The sequence below is a fragment of the Penicillium macrosclerotiorum genome (genome assembly GCF_028827735.1).
Source record: "Penicillium macrosclerotiorum strain IBT 26536 chromosome Unknown utg000002l_segment0_segment0, whole genome shotgun sequence".
Classification (NCBI taxonomy): domain Eukaryota; kingdom Fungi; phylum Ascomycota; class Eurotiomycetes; order Eurotiales; family Aspergillaceae; genus Penicillium; species Penicillium macrosclerotiorum.
In genome coordinates this window covers 1,730,855-1,750,448 of record NW_026643082.1, presented here as the reverse complement: position 1 = coordinate 1,750,448, position 19,594 = coordinate 1,730,855, and the positions used below count along the sequence as shown (strand labels likewise).

The 19,594-nt window shown below is 52.4% G+C and overlaps 5 protein-coding genes across 5 annotated transcripts; 3 read left to right on the top strand and 2 right to left on the bottom strand.

Moving 5' to 3' along the window:
• Positions 1-42: 42 nt before the first annotated feature.
• N7462_001774 (cytochrome P450) lies at positions 43-1,861 on the top strand (the record flags this gene model as incomplete). The annotated part of the gene is made up of 5 exons (XM_057073500.1): positions 43-1,131; positions 1,197-1,222; positions 1,307-1,391; positions 1,442-1,605; positions 1,666-1,861. The coding sequence occupies 5 exons, from the start codon at positions 43-45 to the stop codon at positions 1,859-1,861; spliced, it is 1,560 nt and encodes a 519-aa protein (XP_056937141.1).
• A 1,273-nt stretch (positions 1,862-3,134) lies between these two features.
• On the top strand, positions 3,135-4,553 carry N7462_001773 (nucleic acid/nucleotide deaminase domain-containing protein; the record flags this gene model as incomplete). The annotated part of the gene is made up of 1 exon (XM_057073499.1): positions 3,135-4,553. One exon carries the CDS (start codon positions 3,135-3,137, stop codon positions 4,551-4,553), a length of 1,419 nt encoding a protein of 472 aa, XP_056937140.1.
• A 343-nt stretch (positions 4,554-4,896) lies between these two features.
• On the top strand, positions 4,897-5,281 carry N7462_001772 (thioredoxin family protein; the record flags this gene model as incomplete). The annotated part of the gene is made up of 2 exons (XM_057073498.1): positions 4,897-4,919; positions 4,981-5,281. 2 exons carry the CDS (start codon positions 4,897-4,899, stop codon positions 5,279-5,281), a joined length of 324 nt encoding a protein of 107 aa, XP_056937139.1.
• Positions 5,282-6,775: 1,494 nt separating this feature from the next.
• N7462_001771 (putative C2H2 zinc finger domain protein) lies at positions 6,776-9,899 on the bottom strand (the record flags this gene model as incomplete). The annotated part of the gene is made up of 3 exons (XM_057073497.1): positions 6,776-7,545; positions 7,693-9,553; positions 9,750-9,899. The coding sequence occupies 3 exons, from the start codon at positions 9,897-9,899 to the stop codon at positions 6,776-6,778; spliced, it is 2,781 nt and encodes a 926-aa protein (XP_056937138.1).
• A 6,535-nt stretch (positions 9,900-16,434) lies between these two features.
• On the bottom strand, positions 16,435-16,662 carry N7462_001770 (uncharacterized protein; the record flags this gene model as incomplete). The annotated part of the gene is made up of 1 exon (XM_057073496.1): positions 16,435-16,662. The coding sequence occupies one exon, from the start codon at positions 16,660-16,662 to the stop codon at positions 16,435-16,437; it is 228 nt and encodes a 75-aa protein (XP_056937137.1).
• Between the last annotated feature and the right edge of the window lie 2,932 nt (positions 16,663-19,594).

Sequence of the window (19,594 nt, the reverse complement as noted above, 5' to 3'; positions counted from 1 at the left end):
TCCAAAGACTCCCACGACGGTGGAGACTTGGAGAAACCGACAATGTGGTTGTTGCAAGCTGTCATCGCACATCCGGTATGGGTGCTAGGCGGGGTGGGCGTATTGTATGCGTTAGGGCTGGCCATCTACCGACTTTGCCTGTCCCCGATTGCCCATTTCCCTGGTCCCAAACTCGCCGCACTGACGATGTGGTATGAGTTCTACTATGATTCTTATCTCGGGGGTCAGTATACCTTTCGCATTCAAGAGATGCACCGCAAATATGGCCCCATCGTCCGCATCAGTCCCTACGAGTTGCATATCGACGACCCCGAGTACTACGATACGCTCTATGCCCGCGATGCGCCACGCAACAAGTATGTCCATCTCGTCGGTATGTTCGGCGCCCCTGACTCGGCCTTTGGGACCGTCGATCACCGGCTGCACCGCATGCGACGCCAGCCCATGAACCCTTTCTTCTCTCAGCAGCGCATCCGCCAGCTGGAGCCCATGCTCCGGGGCATGGTGGACAAGCTCGTCTCGGGTATGATCGGGTTCATGGAGAGAAAGAGTGCGTTGCCCGTCTACCATGCCTTCAATGCGTTCACCACCGATGTGGTCGCCGAATACACCCTGGGCGAATCTTTCCATTATCTCGACGACCCCGAATTCAGTCCCCAATGGTCCCGGACCATGCAGGCCATCGTCAAGGCTGGTACCCAGTTCAAGCAGTTTCGGTGGTTGATGGCGTTGTTCGAGGCCTTGCCCCGGTGGCTGGTGCTCATCTTTGACCCGGATCTCGTTCCCGTTATTGACCAGAAGTTCGAGAGCATCCGCTTGGCAAACTTGGTAATTGATAGCAAAAAGGCCGACGGGAAGAACAAGAGCCAGGCTCATGTGCCTAAGGACACCCTATTCCACGCACTGATCGACAGCAACCTGCCCGCCGAGGAGAAGGGAGCTGATCGTCTCAGCCAAGAGGTGTTTACCGTCATGGCGGCCGGAGGCGAAACGACGGCGAAGAACCTGTCCTTCCTCACTTTCTATTTACTAAATAACCCTTCAAAATTGCAAAAGCTGCGGGATGAGCTGAATGAACTGGATCCGAATCGCACGGCCACTATCGTGGAATTAGAGTCAATGCCCTACCTGGTAAGTTGGTCGTATTTGAAAAGTTTTATCTAGCCGCGTGGAAATATCATCACTAACGAACACAGACTTCTGTGATGCTTGAGGGCCTAAGGTAGACTTCCCTTTTTTTTTCCTGACCCCAAGCAGATCCTCATTCCAGCTACTCTGTTGACTGACTCGATGGCACCTGCTATAGAATTACTAATGCGGTGGCCACTCGACTACAACGAAGCTCGCCGGATTCGACCATGCAGTATAAAGAATGGGTTATTCCTCCCGGGGTAAGCCATGGATATCTGAAACGGTGTGGCCTCCTCTAACTGAGTGATAGGTCCCGGTTGGCATGACCAGCCTACTCCTTCATTTTAACGAAGATACTTTCACCGACCCTCATAGTTTCATTCCAGAACGCTGGATGGATCCCGCTCAGCGCAGGCACCTTGAAAAGTACCTAGTGGCCTTCAGCAAAGGAACGAGACAGTGCATTGGAATTCCGTACGTGACCGTGGTGTTCAAAGTGAAACCCCCAAGCCGTGCTAACTCTGGATTTTCTAGTCTCGCCCGTGCTGAAATCCTCATGGGACTGTCAACCCTCTTCAGAGATTTCGAAATGGAACTCTACGACACCACGATCGAGGATGTCCGCATCGTGCGCGATATGTTCAATGGCCACCCCTATGAGGGAAGTAAGGGAGTGCAAGTCATGATCAAGGATTACCACGGCCCGCCCATCCCAAAAAAAGGAGAGTGATCTTGACCTGAACTCAGTGTTTATCAAGCAATACGTCCCAACCAACCACCCCAACTCACGAGGGACGAAAGATCTTAGTCAATCGTTCACGACTATCAGTCCCTCGAACTTCAAATGACCTTCGGTCCATTTTGTATGTCATGGAAATATCATTGCTTCTCTGTATTTAAATTGATTGGCCTTTCGGAATATTCTCAGACCCTGAATGGCTCCGGGTGGATTTGGAACATGCTATACTCTAGTGCAAATAGGAATAGTCGACTGCATCGAGCTGTCAAATACTGCATGCAGGGCCCCACAAGCTACAACGGGGCTAGCCTGGGCATTGTAGAACATAGCCTGGTATCGAATCAGATAGCGCCGTCATCAATAGCGACGAATGCCTCATTGTTTGCCATGGCTGGCAGCAGGGGTCCCTGCAATCCTGGCCACAAAGCCCAATCGAAACGATACCCTGCCCTCCCATTCATAATCACCTCTCTGATTCGATCTGATCGGTCAGATTACAGATTTCTCACTTGCATCTGCATCGCTCGCCCTGTCTTGATTGCTGCCATTAAGGACGGCTTCCCCCCCCCCCCCTCCAACACCCCAGCCGGTTTGCCCTTGGGACTCGGCTTCTGCAAGAATGCGCCCTCATAAGATAATAAGATCGTATCGAGTTCCACGCGGCCCGCTTCTCTTGGTCGATTTGGTCGCTATGAACTGCACAGAATGACCCGCAAAGCGCACATTGCTGCGGTGACTTGCGCAGAGAATATCGCCCTGAACTACTTACTCCATGAGGTTCCTGCAAAGCCACAGCAGAAGCCCACGAGACGCGCCCAAGCGTCGGAACCAGGATACCTTCTGCCCTTCGCCAAGGAACAGGAGCTAGTGGAAATCCTCTCCTTTCTCGCCAAAACAAAAGATGGAGCAGATCATATTCCTGCCGTATGTGTTGAGCAGGATCTCGGTGGCACAGGGCTCAAGGCTCTTCTGGCAATCAATAAGAGCACATACGCAGATGGGAACGGGCTGTTGCAAACCTTGAAAATGGCCTTCGAGAATATCTTTAAGATACTGAAACAATCTCTTTATGGTTCGTTGGTCTCTTCTGCCGACTTTTACTCGTGGTAGCTGCTGAGTCGAGTGTGAGCCAGAAAGAGGCAGTTCGACGGATATCACGAAACAGCTCCTAGAGGCTATCGTGCAAATGTGCTCTTCCCGAATCGCGTGTCGATTACGACTAACTGGCAAGAAATTTAGACTATCCAGGCCATCCATCAAAGATATGCTGCAAAAGGCGATGGAAGGCACTCGACAAATTGACCTCCAGAGGCTCCGCCAGTCCAACTTGGAAGGCAGCTTGTCATTATTCAGAGAAAAGTCCAAGCGAGTGATCCAGTCGGTCAATGAATGGTCCAAGCATCGTGTCCTGTTCCGTCTCCAAGATCTTGTCGAAAAGATCTACCAACTAAGCAATGTCCACGGGCTGCAGCAAATGCTCGAGTTGATTCCCTCTGGTCCTACAAAAATCATCAAGGAGTCGGTCTTCGCAACTGCCTTGCTCAACATTATCTGGAAAGTCTCCAGGTATCAGGAAGCGGCTCAGGTGCTGCATCGCATCGCCAAGAAGTTTCCTGTCGTCCGAACCATCGAGCTTCGTCTCGCAACTCTTCCCCCGGAGGCTTTCGATCGACCGCATTACCCGAACTACTCACCCAGCCTGTCGACTGCGCTCTCTCGTTTGGGGAAGATCGAGGGCAAACAATATCGTCTCACGCAGGTCTCTCAGTTCATGACAAGTGACAAGACCAAGAACCCGAATGACCAATTCGCCGAGCAAACCACGAAAACTCTCCAGGAAGCCAAGATCCACGCAGAGGTCCAGCTCCTCGCCTACTGCGAGATCCAATCGCCTCCGCTATTCCCGCGGGCCATCGGGTCCAGCAAAGATGCCTGTTTCTTATGCCATGCTTTGATCCAACGTCACGGCAAGATGCACACATCACGGACGCATGGGCGATTGTATCCTGGTTGGCGATTGCCGCTGCTTCTGTCGTTCAAGACGCTGGAGCATCAGTTCAACCAGGTGCTTCAGAACCATGCGCGACAGACAATTCAAGCGCGAGCACAAGGTCAAGCCAGTGCACGCCCGCAACCGAATGAGAGTACGCTACTTCCGATGGTAGTCTCGGCATCGACCCTGACCGCGATACCAGATCCGATCGAGGTCACCCAGATCATCTCGGAGCACGAGGCAGTAGTCTCTTCTGTCTCTCCTATCCCCGCGGTCGTGGAAAGCGAGGTCTCAATAACCAATCCCCCGGAGATGAAGACCCCTCCGGTAGAAATAGAGACGTATTTGCGAGCTCTGGTCCGAGAGAGTGCCGGGGAGGTCGTCCTGGCAGCCAGTGAGCCGTTCACCGGCATCCTCAGCCCGACGGCTTCGTCTCCGCTCTTCCTGGCCGGTCCGCTGCATGTTCACCTCGAGATGGAGGCGAGCTCGACGTGCGAAGCCGCCAAGTGTCTTGCATACTCGATTGAAAGAATAGCCATTGACCAGGTCCTCGAGCTTCCTGCCGAGACTCTGACCGTAAATGTAGTGGATCTGGAGCGGGAGGTGACATATGCACTCCCTGCGGACGGGACATTCCGCATCACAGCTTGCGATGTCGCCGTGCAGGTCGGGTGCGAGTCAAGCAGCTGAAGTACCCCTACGTTTGTATCCAGGACCTATGAGACTAAGCATTATTCTGGAACCTCAATTGAGTTCATAGACATCAAAGGTGTAGACTCCATCTCCACCGCCCACATCTTCTATGCAATAGGGCTCGAGGATGGGTAGAGTGTAGGACGTATACTGTACTTTCCCGCTGCGACCTCACCCCACCTGTCGTCATCACGTTCCACAGTCAACTGCTCAACTCTCGATTCACAAACGCCCTGAACTGTTTCCTCATTCAAACTTCCTCTCTCCGTTATATACGATCTTTCTCATTCTCCATTCCTGTTGCTGCTGCCACGCCATATTCCTCGCTCCACCCTCCACCATGCCCGTCGAAGCACTCACCAGGTACATTCCCTAAACCCTAAACTAAACCGCTCCGCATTCCCCGGCTAACCAAACCCCCCAGCAAAGCTGACTTTGTCACCAAAATCCTCAACTCCTCCGACCCTGTCGTTCTCGACTGCTTCGCCGAGTGGTGCGCTCCGTGCAAGGCCATCGCGCCGCAAATTGAGGATTTCAGCACCGCCTACCCAGCCGCCAAGTTCTACACCATCGACGTTGACAAGGTCGGTGACGTCGCGCAGGAACTGGGAGTTCGCGCCATGCCCACCATTATGTTCTTCCAGGGCGGGGAAAAGATTACCGAGGTGGTTGGCGCAAACGTGCCCGCCATCGAAGCGCAGATCAAGGCGCTGACGGGCGCTTAGACAGAGAAGGATCGATTAAGGGGGGGGGAATCGGGATCATGTATTCTTTTTTTTCTTTTTCTTTCCTTGCTACTTATATTTATTTTTCATATTCTTCTTTTTATTCGACCTTGAGCTCGAGCTCGAGCGTGCGGAGGACCGAGCCGGGTCCTTTTTTGAAGAGCGCAGTCGTGCGTCTATTTCTTTCTCAAAGCCGTGACGTTACATTTTTCGTCTTGCTCTCCCGCCATTTCGCACTGTAGACCTTTTAAGATATTCCCGGGGGGAAAGGTTGGAGTTTGGGGAGTTTCTGCTGCATGGTTCCCATCTCCGAGCAGGCCTCTCTTTTCTCCCTCGCCACGAAAAAAGAAAGGGTCCAGGTTAAGTCCTTCCTATTATTTTCCCCCGTGTTCTGCGAGTAGCAGTTACCTGTGCGAGAGAGGTGGAAGCACCATCGGTGCTTCGGAGAATAAGGATGGGGGGGGTGGGCGTTCCATTGCTCTAGTGACGACGGGGATATTCTAGAGTCTAGAAAGGGAGAAACTGGAGAACAAAAGTGGACTAATGCCCATTGGCCTATCGCGGTTTTAAGTCTATAAGACAGAATTCCAGGAGACATGGGGGGCGGGGAGGAAACATATGCGCACACGGAACACCAAAATGATTCGTAACATCATGCGGGGAAGGCGAACGTTGTCGTTCAGATATCAATGGCGGCAGGGCAAAAACAGTGCGGAGGGTCTAATGGCTCCAAACACTGGGCAAACGTGCCGTGGTTTAGCAGTGCGGTAGATATCGAAAGGTTGGGGGAAAGGGAGGGGGTGAAAACAGCCTTGTAGAAACCATCAAAATAGGCAGAAACAGAAACAGAAACCAAGTCGTAGCAGAAGCGGAGGAGGAAAGAAGAGAAGAAGAAGAAAAAGAAGAAAAAGAATAAGAGGGAAGGTAAAAGAAAAGAACACCCCGAGTCTAGTTTCCCATAGCCATACATACAAAACCAGATTGTACAAGTCAAGACCAAAGACCAAATGGGAAATCCAGTTGTAAGATCGCCAGGGAAGGGGAATGCGAAAGAAGCGAATTTTTTTGAACCCAATATTTTGTTCCAAGAAGACAAGTAGAAGAAGTAAGATAAGTGGAGAAAGAAGCAAGATAAGAGGGAAATAGATAGCCAACAAGAACAGAATCAATTAGCATAAACAGAGAAGAAAGAAAGAGGAGGGGGAGAATCAGAAATGAAAAGAACAGAGAGCCGATCAGAGAGATAAGAAAATAAAAGAGCACATATTAAATGTACCCAGAGAGGTCGGGCGGCGGGTATCAAGAAGCTGGCATCAACGGAATGAAGAGGTGGAGGTATAACGTATATCGAAACAAGTCGTGGAGGACGTGGAGGACGTGGAGGACATGGAGGACATGGAGGACATGGAGGACATGGAGGACGTGGAGGTCGAGGAGCAAGGACGTTGAAAACATGGAGGACATGAAGGTGAAGGAAGTCGTAAAGAGGATGGCTTATTTCTCGAAACACGGGCGGAAGTTATAGTCGTGCGAGCGAGCCAATGACATGATCAGAAAGAGGATATATTGGAAGAAATACTCGAACACACGGTCCGGGTCGCATTTGGTCAGGTCGGACGACAGATCATCGCTGTACCAGCCTGTCCATTGGGCGAGTTTGTACAACGATGGCTGGAGGTCGAAGTTGAATGCTAATTCGACCTCTTTCTCGAGTTCCTTCTCTTCGTCATGGAAGCAGTCGGAATGGGCATTGAACAGGGACACCTCAGACTCGACAGGGGAACCGGGCCGAGCAGGAGAATCCGAAGTAAGTTCCGTGCAGGCGGTCGAGGTAGACTCGTTAGACCAGGTCGAGCAGGCGACAGACATCGTGTCGGAGTCACAGACAGAGACCGTGTCAGAATCATCGTGTTCCTCGGGGTCAATGACGTCTGGCTGCTGCCCGGACGAGCGACTGAGCGTCGACTCAAAGGCCTCTTCAATGGCCAACTTGGCTTTCCATTTCGCCTTTGCGTCGGCAGATTTAGCGACCGACGAGCGCAGCCGAAGCATTTTTACGACGACCTGGACCCGAGTTCGAAACGGGTGTCCACGTTCGTGAGGGGACAGCTTCAGTCGGATATCAACTTGGCGGCCCGGTGCAAGGTCGGCGCGGACCCGTGCGGAGTGTGTGTCCTGCGACGGGTTACGGCATGGACACTGACACTCGAAAGGGGCAGTCTTGTCGAGCATTGGGGGACGTAGAACCTTTTTTGTCAGGATTTCTAAGCCTTATCAAGAAAGAAAGAAAAAAAAAAAATCAAAGGTCAGTGAATGATGCTTCTCGAGGTGATGATATAACCTTGTGGCAAACAGATGTGGGGATCAAAGATCGGAAAATGCGCAAAGGGAGTTTGGTGCAAAGCACATACCGGGATATGAAAGGGTGTTCAGGCCACGGAACGGTCGAGGTTTCCAGGGGACGCCCAGGGACATCCTGCTGAACAGTGCCTCGATCGGCCGTGCAAGCTTAAACCCCAATCCGGAGGATCGTTCCATCTCCACCTCGCTGATCGGAGAGTCCTCGATATGTGTCACGGCCATTGCTGTAAAACTGCTTCTGGGGGAACTGGAGTTCGACCCCGGGTAATGCTGCATGCGATGAATGATATCATCGGGACTGAGATTCTGTCCATACATCCGTGGCATCTGGGTCTGGTAGGCTGGGTTCATGGCGGCGACAGCAAAGTTAGTATCCAGCTGCAGTCCGGCGTTGTTAAGGTCACGAGGATCGATGAATATGTCTTGGCTCAAGGGAAACCCCGTCATGTAGGAAGGACCTGAGCCCATCTGGTTCATCAATATTGCAGCCGAGTCTCGGTAGCAGATGTGACATCCATTCACGGACTCCGTGGTGCGGCGGCATTCTTGGCTGCGGCAGTCCGCAAACCGATGGCTACAGATGTTGCATTTAGGGCCCATAGCTGCATCATTGGGTGGATTCTGTCGTGGCTGAGGCTGAGTCCGAAAGGGCACGGTCGTTGGTGGTCTCTGAATGGACTGGTGATGGCCAGCATTGGGAGGCCCATGAGTGGGAGCAACGGCAGGCTGGTTCGCTTGCTGCTGAGGGTGGCGGTCGATGATATTGTCGGACACCGACCGGGCCGGATTAGGTCTCACAGTTGGTTGTCTCGGATAGCCACCTGGGCCGGAGAAACCTGGGCTTGAGCCACGAGCCCGTTTACGGCGTGAAGGCGCCAGCCCACTATCCTGGGTGGGAGCGGCGGCAGGCGGGTAGTCGTCTCGGCCATTGGGGGTCTCCTCATGGGCTGCCATATTCTGGTCGAGACTTGACCGGCGAGAAGAGCTCGGGTTTGACTCAGTGGGGTTCACCAGACAGTGCTTCATGAAGCAGTTGTAGAACCCGGCCCAGGTGTGGACCAGACAGTAGCATATTGCGCAATGAGGCGGGCAGGGAAGCGGGTGGTTGTTTCGCTCGATCTCTTTCTTGTTGGGCTCCTGCTTATGCTGGGCTCGATAATGATAATCGATTTTGTCTTTGCGCCGATGCACAGTGTCGCAGTCCTCTTTCGGGCAGTGGAACTCCGAATTGGGGTGATGCTGGTCGACGATGTGTCTCTTGAAGGAGCCACGGTTATAGAACTTCGCGTGACATCCGGTCTCCATACAGCGATATAACACTTTCGCATTGCCATGACCATTTCCGGCCGACTTGGCCGACTTAGCTGACTTGATCGACGGTGGGCCGGTTCGAGGCGCTTCGGAGCCATCGATCAACCCATCGATGAGCTCCGAGAAGTACGTGAGGCTCTGGCGAGCCTGACGCAATTGATCGCGCTCGTCAGCGCCACACCGCGTATTCAAAATCGCGAAGCGACAACCATCGTTAATTTGTTTCAGATGGCCTAATGCTTCGGCCCTCTGCTGGGGAAGCGGTCGCGCGGGCATATCGGTATGGTTGGAGATTCCCATCATCGGCCGCACCGTCGCCGCCCGGTCCTGGTCCGTGAAAGGCTGGGATGACGGGGAGGGTTGGGCCGAGTCGGGCTCGTGTCCTGCTGCCAGGTCATCCTCCAAATGCTGCGGGATCGGCTGCGCCAGATCATGCCGCTGTTCAATGAAGTTGAGGGCCGCCGGGTCATGATCCGGCAGCATCGGTTCCTCGCGGTGCCACGAGCTGCCGGAGAAGGAGAGAAGATCGTCGGTGAAGCTGGTGTCGCCTGTCGACCCGGTGGATTGGGTCTGTGGAGGTTGAGAAGAATCGGGTGATTCCTAAAGGATTGGAAGAAATAGGGTATCAGCTACAATGCATCTAGATCATGGCTGTAGATCATGGCTTGCGGGAGCCAATGCTCCACACGCCTCTTGGGTGGTGGTGGAGGTGGTGGAGGTAGTGGGGGGGGGGGTGTGGAAATGGCCCACCGCGGCCAAAGATGCTCTCTGTCGGGCAGGACAGCGCGACTCTTACCGTGGAAGGGTTGGGCCAGGAGATCTGGTTGAAGATGATGGGCTGCATTTGATTGACGGTCTGGGGAGTCACCGTCATCACCGAATCAAACGAGCTCATCATCGGGTCGATGTCCTCGCGCTCGGAGAAACCAAACATGGTGGGGTCCATCTTTTTTAGGGTGGACGGGAAGACGAGCCTCGAGTAGCGGGAAGCTACTCCGAGGCACTTGCGAGTCCAGTCCGACCGAGCGTGGGCACCGGGAATGAGGGGAGGTAAGGAGAGGAAGAAGAGACAGTAGAAGCCGCGTCTAGATCAGAAGCAGTGAGGGGCAATAGAGGCAAGAGAGTAGAAAAGAACGGAAAAGAGGAGGGAAACGACGAAGAAGAAGAAAAGAAAAGAAAAGAAAAGAAAAAAAACAAGCAAGCAAGATGCTGTACCCGGCCGGTACGAACTTTATAGTTGAGGTGGAGGAAAGAATGCTCTATGTTAAATCACGACGTTCGGGGCACGATGCATGATGGAGACGGACGTCAGGGAAATAGAGTAGCAGAGCCTGAGGTATAGTACAAGTTATATAGTCAGGCGCGGTGGGTTCGCCCGGGTGAAAGTTATTTGACCCAAACCAGTGATGGGGGAAGAGGGGGGGTTCAAGCTGGTCGGAACAGCGTGCTCGGGCCGGGGGAAAGCAGTGACGAACGAGACCGCGTGGAGATCAGGCCGGGAGAGGGAAGCGTCTTCTGAAGGGAGCAGGGGGACAGACGGCGCGGGGAAGTATGAATGAGGGACAGGGTGACGAGGAAACTGTGAAGAGGCAAGGATGAAGGATGATGGGGGACGATTGCTGAAGGTATCAAATTCACGACCAGGAACGGAGCTCGAGGGAAAGAAACAATCAGCTGGAGGGGAGGCTGTTGGCCCCGAGCCATGCTTTTTATGACCGAGACGTATGGGCGATCACTGGGCAGGGAAGGGGGGGGGGGAAGAGAGGGTGAGGATGCTTGTAATTTACCGGGATCGAAAATAAGGCAACTACTAGTGTCTTCACCGTAAATCAGATTTTCAAAGTGAGGCACAAACTGACTGACAGAGACAGAACAGTCCAACAAGGAGCACCGGCGCGGTAACGGGAGACAACCGGATTGGCTGTCGATGCGAGATGGGGCCCGTCAGCCAAGCAGGACGAGAGATTGCAATGACGGTGGAATGAGAACGGGCGGGGGGAGGACCTAACGGGAACAGTAGAAATCATTCCGCAGAAGTATTTTCTGTATAATTATTTGTCGTGCTCTGTGGAGTACGTCGGCGTACTTCGGACCGATCCCAATTCCATACAGCACACCAGCACAATCCCCCCCCCCCCCCCCCCCCGACAGCTCCCCTAACAATGTAGCGTGGAGATGGATAATATCAGGCCCACAACTCGACTGACAACACAGCCCAGGTTCCGGTTCAACGTGGCATTATGCGAGCAGGGGAGCAGGGGAGCAGGGGAGCAGGGGAGCCGGAGAACAGGAGAACAAGAGGACAACAGCGGAACAAGGGAACAAGGGAACAAGGGGATCTAACTGAGGCTAGCAGGACCCCGAAGAAGCACCAACGCCCGACACAGGAAACATTCTTTGTCAACCAGACTGCGCCTCGTCGGAGGAGGCTCAACTCACGCAAGTGGCAGGACAGTGATCGGCCCAACCTGGGGTCTCCACCCAACCAAGCACTGACTACGCCTCTCGCCCATTCGTGCTGCTTCTCCTGCTCTTGCTGCGTCTCCGTCGGAGTGATCGTGCTCACGAGAGGAATGTTCGCTATCATTCAGGTGATTGGCTTGGCTGGATATCGTCTGTGTCGGCGCGATCCCTCCTGATTATCCCCGAACTATGTACGACTATGCACGCTCCAATCCCCGGTCGCGACCAGGCCTTTAATCCAGTTTAATGCGGTGAGATCAAGTACGATGGCGCCGCTCCTCGTGGGCTCAAACCTTAGTCGCCCTCTGGAAAACCCATCCCAAGAGTCCCAGGTATCGAACAACAAGATGCTCGTCACTCGCTTCTCAGTCCTCTACACGTTCAAGAGCCAAGTGTAATCGCTATAGAGGTGTCACCTTTCAGAGGAGGACCTGTCAGGCATCACTATTACCGCCCATCTATGTCAACTGGCAGAGCCTAAAAACAAAAAACAAAAAAAAAAAAAAAAAAAAAAAAAAAAAAAGATAAATCAAGTAATCAATGAAATCAAATCAAATCAAAATTGAGCACTGCATCGACAGACAGTGGCAGGAGAGCAGCAAAGGCGGTAGATGAAGCCCGACGCCGAGCCGGGATCCAAAGGGGTCGAGACTCCTATGCGGACATACCACAGACCAAAAACCCAGAGACTCCTTCTCTGGATCACGGCGGATTGGGGACTTGGACGACTTGGACTTGACCGTCGTGTGTGCATGGAAACCAGGGCGAGACCCTCCTCCACCCCCTGCGCCTCCACCTACCACATCCGCATACCTAGCAGAAATGACCAGATGACAAGGAGCTAGAGCGACCATTACCCATCCTCTCCCATCTTATCCAGACGGTGAACCTTTTGGCTGTCCCCCGTCTCCCCGGGGCTCCTCGGAACAACAGTCCATATCGCAGACCATCGGAGAGCGACAAAATGTAGACGACAGAGCGGGAGTCCCACGAATACGAATCCGAGGGACCAAAAACGAACCAAAAACGAACCAAAAAAAACCAACCACCATCACCAACAGGGGGACCCCCAACGGCTCCTCGACGGGGCCAATCGAGTCTGTCCGTCGAGGGGTCTCAGACCTTCTGCTCCTCCTCTTTCTCGCCCGACGAGGCAGTCACACTGTCGGCCGCAGCAGTTCCCCGGCTCCGGTTTTGGTTCTTCGAGTCTGCAATACTCGTCGATATTAGCTCGTTTATGTTCGGTAATCCATATGGTCCTCCGGGCCCTTCAGGCCCGTCAGGTGCTTTCCCTCTGGACCTCGCTCTAGACCGCATCTCTCCCAAGATAGAAACTCAGATAGGCCCTATACCGCCTATATGTTATATCGTATTCCCTATAGATGGTTTATAGTTTGATGTCCTGTAACCGTCGATCGGACCAGCGCTGAACCGTGGTCGAATCCGTGGGGCCGGCCCGCGAACCATTAAGTCTCCATGGTCCGCGAACTCTCCGTCCGCAGTGACATCATGGCACTATGGAGACCGTAATTGCCCTCGAGATTGCGCTTCAAGTACTGACGACTTACTCCAATTTCTGAACCTCTGGCCTGATCCAGAGTCATCTCGCGGGTAGGGAAAACACCAGCCGAAAAAAAAAAATTAATCAAATAATCAAATAATCAAAAATCAAAAAATAAAAGTAACGGCAGAACAACAATCAAGAGGAAAGCATGCCGGTCTCACCCTCCAACTCCAACGCCCCGGGCCCTATCATCCGCGAAATCTATCATCGAGGCATCGTCCACGATCGCGGCCATCCAACCAAGGCCATCAGAGACAGCGACAGCCGAGGCCGGGTGCCTTTCCGTCGGGAGCCAATACAATGCCCCCGGGGGAACTCTCCATTCTGGGGCACGACCCAACCGCCAATAACGGGGAGAAAGACCCGCCGCCCGCCGGCCCCCTTCGACTCGTGGGAGACCAGGGAAAGCGATAAAGAACCATGACTCGGGGCGCCGCCCCCATCCATCCTACTCCGACGGGAGAGAGAAGCCAGGACAAACCAGCCTCCCCTGGTAGACTACTTTTTGGAGGGTTTTGGAAGGAGACTAGGGGGCCGAGGGGGGAGGATTGGGGTAGGAGCAGATTGCGGAGTGTTCGGGGTCAAGTATACCGCACCTTTTTAGAGAGAGAAAAAGAGAGAGAGAGAGAGAGAGAGAGAGAGATACATCTACGCGGGTCGATGGCATGCGGATTCTATGGACCCCGTCCTCCTTACTTCACGTCATTTGGTACTAAACGCCTGACTGTAATTAGTTACTCCTTGATCCATTGGAACCGGACTTTGTCAAAATCAATCTACCGTTCACCAGATACTCTACGGGGATGGTAAAAAAAAAAAAAAAAAAGGGGGAAAAGAAGAAGAAAAACCCCCTCCGTGTCCGCCGCCAACCCGCGCCGGAAAGACCCTTCTACGCAAAAAAAAAAAAAAAAAAAAGAAAAAAAAGTTATATAAATATAAATAATATAAATTTAAAAATAAATTTGAAAAATAAGAAAAAATTTTCTCGGCACGCACCTGATTCTCTCCAAACGCAGGCGGGATAATTGCCTTCCTCTTCCATCGGGGAAGGGCGGGCTAACGGCGGTGATCGCAGTCTGATGGTCCACAGAGCGCCTGCCCTTTTCCACTGCGTACCAATCGACGGGCGAGCTGCCGTGCCCCCTTCGATTTTAAGTACCAAGTTGAGGCGGGTCCCCCGACCGTAAACTTTCCAAGATGCGTCTGGCAGGGATCCAATCGCGCGGCGGAAGAGAGAGGTCAGCACGCTTGGCTAATACACATGGAGGATTGACCGGGGTGGGGAGGGGATGGGTGGTCGTGAGAGAATCAGACGATCGACGAACCCACGGGCCTTTTTTTTTCTTGTTCGTTCGGGAGGCTTAAAAATCGGGGTTGGTGTAGATTGGGGGAGAGTGGAGTACTCGGCTGGAAGAGATGTGTTTCAAGATATTCCGCCGATAAAAAAAAAAACAACTGGAAAGTCTCAAAAGAGAAGGAAGGGGGCGGTGGTGGAGAAGAGGGGATCAAAATTGGAGCAAAGAAAAAAAGAAAAGTGTGAAGTGTAGAAGAAGATGAAGAGGAAGCAGCATGAGTGCTTCGGTTTCTGAAAAGCGGAGGTCGCCAAGACCCTACGCTTGGGCAGAGGACGCGAGTCAAGGAGCGGAGAGGAGGCAGAGGATCAATGAGCTTTGAGACACGCTGGAAAATTCTGAAGGCCTCGTCATGGTTGCGTTTGCAACTTCATCATCCACAGCTTCCATGGCCTGGAGATACTACCAAACTATCCTACTTTCCTACGGCATGGGTGTCTGCGCTGCAGAAGCGATGGAACAGATCAGTAGTTGATTGTCGGGCGACACGAGTCCCTTGTTCTCGAGCATTCTCGAGCATTCTCCGGTCTCTTGTTTCCTCTTGAAGAAAAATTCGGGAGCGAAGGAAAAAAAAAATTTAAACAAAAGATTGTGAAAGCTGACCCGAGGTGCTGGAATGGAATGCTGAATGTCACGATCTATCAAACCCACCCACTACCCAAGTTCAAACAGTTGGGCCGGCACACGGCGACAGGCGGCTCCGCTGTACCGGTTGTACCGCTGTCCCTGGATCGTGGTTCCCGGGGAGTTTGGCACGACGACATGCCGGAGAAATTGCAATTGATCTTGGCCCGGCTGCAAGGGGAGAAAGGGGACCCAGAATTCTTTTTGGTTGACCAGTAGGCACCCAGAATACTGCGTCGCGAAGGGAAAAGAGGCAGGGCAAAAGGGAAGATACTCATCTTTACTAGTGAGGATCATCCCCGTAATCAAAAGCCATCATGCGCATGGTATGAGAGGCGAGGATAACGTAGTGTCGCGGGAAAAGGAAGGAGAATCATGGAATTCATGAGCTAATAACGAGGGTAATCGGAAATTGCAAATTTCTTTGAAATTCGTTTTTATTTTCTCAAATCAACAAAATTCACAGCATCGGGATTTCTCTTTTCTTCAAATCCTTTTTCTAAATCGCTCAGTATGAGTCGGTATGCAGCGAGTACTTCCCTCTCATCGGCCAATTCCTGTTATTGTTGCTGCCCACGATGCTTCAAGAGGCAGGTAGTCGAAATATTGGTCTCGCAATCGTCCAACCACGCGAGCCACAGAACAGAGATCATGCAGAGTGAAAAATTTTTCATCAAGCCAGACGTCAGCTGAATAAATGAGGGGGCCGAAACACTGACTTGGGCCTAGGACGAGGAAACGCGAGTGCGACAAAAAAGTTACTCATTTAGGTCAGACGCATATGTCACAGTCTATCTCTATAGGGCGTTTTTTCCTTAGGCAGACAAACAAAAGAGAAATCTCCACAGATCCACAAGGCAGAAAAAAAATCTAGGCACAAAGAATCCAACAAACGCGACATAGAAAAGAAGAAAGAAAGAAAGAAAGAAAAAAAAAAAATTCCCCCCATCCACAGGGCCGGAGTGGGTCAAAATCAGATACCTGTTCAGCTTTCTTCAGCGCGCGGGGCACACTCGGGCCCCACCGTGGCAGTAGAAAAGCGCCTCGTAAATCCCCCTGGTAAAATGCTCAACGCTGCGAGCATGTCGACGGGCATTGGACGAAACCAGCCACCCCTTTTTTCCCCTCTCCTAACAGTCCCAGGGAACGAACCAGAGAAAAAAAAGTCCAACCAGTTCAGAAATTTCCAAACCAAAAAAAACCCAGTCCCAAGTCTCTCGATACTTGGCCCGATTCAGTTCTCCAACCCAACACACCTGTAAAAGCCAAAGCACCAAAAGGCCATCCCCTGCGTATAAGTTAGACGAGCCCCAGATATAAAGATACAGTCAAAAGATACAGCCAAAGAAGAAAAGACGGGGGGAAAGCAGGCGGAATCAAGAAGGTCCTGACGTAGATCTGGCGGGGACCGCGTGGAGCTCTCGTGGGGGAAGCTCGAGAGGCAAAGTGGGCCGCCAGCTTTTAACGGAGCAGAGCTTTTAACGGAGCGGCGTCCACGGCCCTGCAGAGGCCGGCTCGCGCTTCCAGGCCTCGAGCATGGCCGAGCTACCCTTGGCAGGCTTGCTCTTGGGTAGCAGGGAGGCCGTGGAAGGGGAATCAATGGTCTTCAGTTTGCTATTCTTGCCGGAAATAGCGGGGGTGCGGGCCCAGGCGCCGACACCGCGCAGGTCGTGGCCGGTTCTAGATAGACCATAAACATTAGCCATTGTTGGTGAGAGAATGGAGGGTACTGCCAGAAAGTTAATGGATTTTAACATACTGGGAAGAGGCAGGCATGATGGGGTGCGTGGAGATTGACTTTTGGTGGCACTTAGGGTTGAGGGTTGGACGAGAAGTGCGGTCACAGTAGAGAATTGGCACGGCGAGAACTGGATGGCACTGCGGTTAGCTAGATTCTTTTGTGTGTGTCGGGGGGTGCTGAGGAGCTAAAAGAGTTTGAGGACGTTCAACTATACCGGATGATGGCTTCTTCTGCGGGTGCAGCAGTGACAGCAAAATGATAGACAGCGAACTATGGGGATTGGGTGGGCTGGATGGATGGGAAATTGTGTTGTCCAGGAACCATCGTGTCCTTTTTATTATGGGCGCGAGACACTGCTCATGGTCGTGGTTGATTTCCCAGGACCACCCGGGTTTTCCACCCCAAGCACCAGGGTTTGGAATCATATCGAGGCCAGAAGGCGGATGGACATCGGAAGGGCTTGGGTGGATCATCACGGCCGGAAATTGGGGACCAGCAAAGAGCCTTTTCCAGAATCTTGCCCGACTGGGGCGAGGAGCATGGTTGCCTTGAGAGAAAGGGGGACCAGGAACAGAGGGAATTTGGGGGAAAAAATAGAAATTCTTTTGATAATATTCGAATATGATAGTAATATAACAATAAGGCAATAATAGGAACCAGAAATTCAAATATTACTACAAAAGCCGGGAAGGAAAATTAGATGAAAGGGGAAAACGGTGAAAAAGCAGGGTCAATCTGGAAAAAAAAAAAGGAATAAATGACAGAATAGGGTAAAAGTAAAAAATAAGATAAAAGAAATAAAAAATAAAAAATTGGAGACATGAGAAAAAAACGTGGGCAATAATATAAGAGTTGAGGCCATGGGAGTGTCAGGAAGCTATTCGATCCCACGATAGGCCCATTACCCCTGCAGCAAAGACCAAGACTTCCGACGCCGCCATATATGGCAGCAGCCTTTCGGCTCGGTGCAGAGCATGAGCTCCGAAGTTCCTACTTCCGACATCCCTATGGAGACATTGCGTCATGTTTCGGTACACTTCGCACGTTGTGAGGCCACTTTGAGGCCAAGAGGGGGGAAGGGGGGAAGGGGAAAGGCACTTGGAGGAGAAGGAATTGCGATGACGGTTAGGGCTCCGTGTCTAGCAGGTGCTCGACCCCCTTCGCACCGGGCTCCACAGACTCGAAACTGCACCCGTACGGCGAGTCACTAGGCTGTCATCTGATGGTATGCAGGATTCGATCGACGACGCGTGATGGGAAGCTTATCAGTGGGTAAAAGTCGGTGTGTTGGGTGTTTCGAAGCGAAAGGGAAGGAGACACGGATTACGAGAAGGCGGCGGTATAGTTCAAAGTATACTCCGGTAGAACCGTGAGTGTAGATCCGGTCTCAAGAACAGGGGAATATCCAGCCATTGTGGATCATCTAGGGGTTTGGGTCGTCTGTCTCCAGGATACAGTGTATATTCCAGAGGCTAGTCAAACTGGTTGTTCATCCTTCACTCTTCAGTGTCAGCCCCACTGACAACCGCCTCGATCGTCACAGTCCCGGGTGCAAAGAGTGGCGGTGCTGGTGGAATGAATGGCTCTGCGGGGGGCATGACGGGTTTTCAAGATTGCCCTGGTCATCGCCGGGGCGCGTTTCTCGGTCTTTCAATTAAACAGTTCCATTGTCATGACTCAAGACTCGTAGGATGAGACCGAGAAAGACAGGCAGACAACCCGGAGAACCGAAGTGTTGGATGTGCAGCTGCCATAGTGCCAAAGAGCGCCTCACTGACTTGGCGCTCCATCACGCCCGAAGTACAACACGACAACCAGGACAACCAGTGCATCAAGTATCAAGTACATCCGAGACCCCAACCACACACACCCATGGGCCGCTACGGTATGCATTGGGTTTCCAAACGGCACACTACGCTTTCGTCTCTTGCACCCTCCTCCCACCGACACGTCTGGCGCTAAGGAAATCCTGAAACACCCGAGCAAGGATAGTGACCGCTATAGTTCGGACTGCCGAGGAATCCTTGATCACCCTCCCTCCCCCCTTAAACCGCTCCCGGATTTGATCGCAGATGAGCACGTCGGTGGCGGGTCAAGGTGCCAGGGCCCGCGCGCTTACGAGCGGGGTGATATATCCAAAGGGGACTGCAATGGGGCAAGGATGGGACGGAATAGCACCTGATGCGGCATGGTAGAGCATGCTAGAACGTAATGGAGAAACAGGGGGAGGCTGGAGCACTTTTTCATGAACCTAGCATCTCGATTTCATCTAGTTCATCACGGCAGATCCCTTGAACCCAGATCGCGGGTGGGCCCAAGACGCCGAGGAACGGCCGGGGGAAGCAGACGAGGGCCGGCTTGCTCGTCTCGCCTTTTCCCTGCTTTTCTCCTTTCTACTCGCTTTCTATGCTTGGAACTCCCCTCGCCTCGGAAGATACCCATTGTGTGCAGCACTGCGAGAACCCGATTCCCGCTCGGTGCCTGAAGTTGGGCCCTGCCTACCTACCCCGGTAGGTTGCCTTCTTTGAGAAGGTTCCTGTCTTCCGCTCGTTTGCGTTATTGTTTCGCGTTTCGGGTATCGGCGTGCATGAAAAAGGCCATGCGCCTATCTCGCGTTCCCCTGGGAAAGAGTCATCATTACGATCAGGTAATTGTTGCAGTCGTGATCAATCTGAATAAAAAAATATTGAAAATTAAAAATTAAAACCCCCCAAGAAAAAAAAAAAAAAAACCCTGAGATCCGGATCCGAAAAAAAAGAAATTGGGCGAGCCGGTATGGGCCAAACGCCTCCGACCGTCAGCACCGTGCAAGTATTATTAGATGTCCAGGATGTCGTATATCGCATAACAAACGGAAACCAAAACAAGGAAGACCCGCGACAATTCCAAAAAGAAAA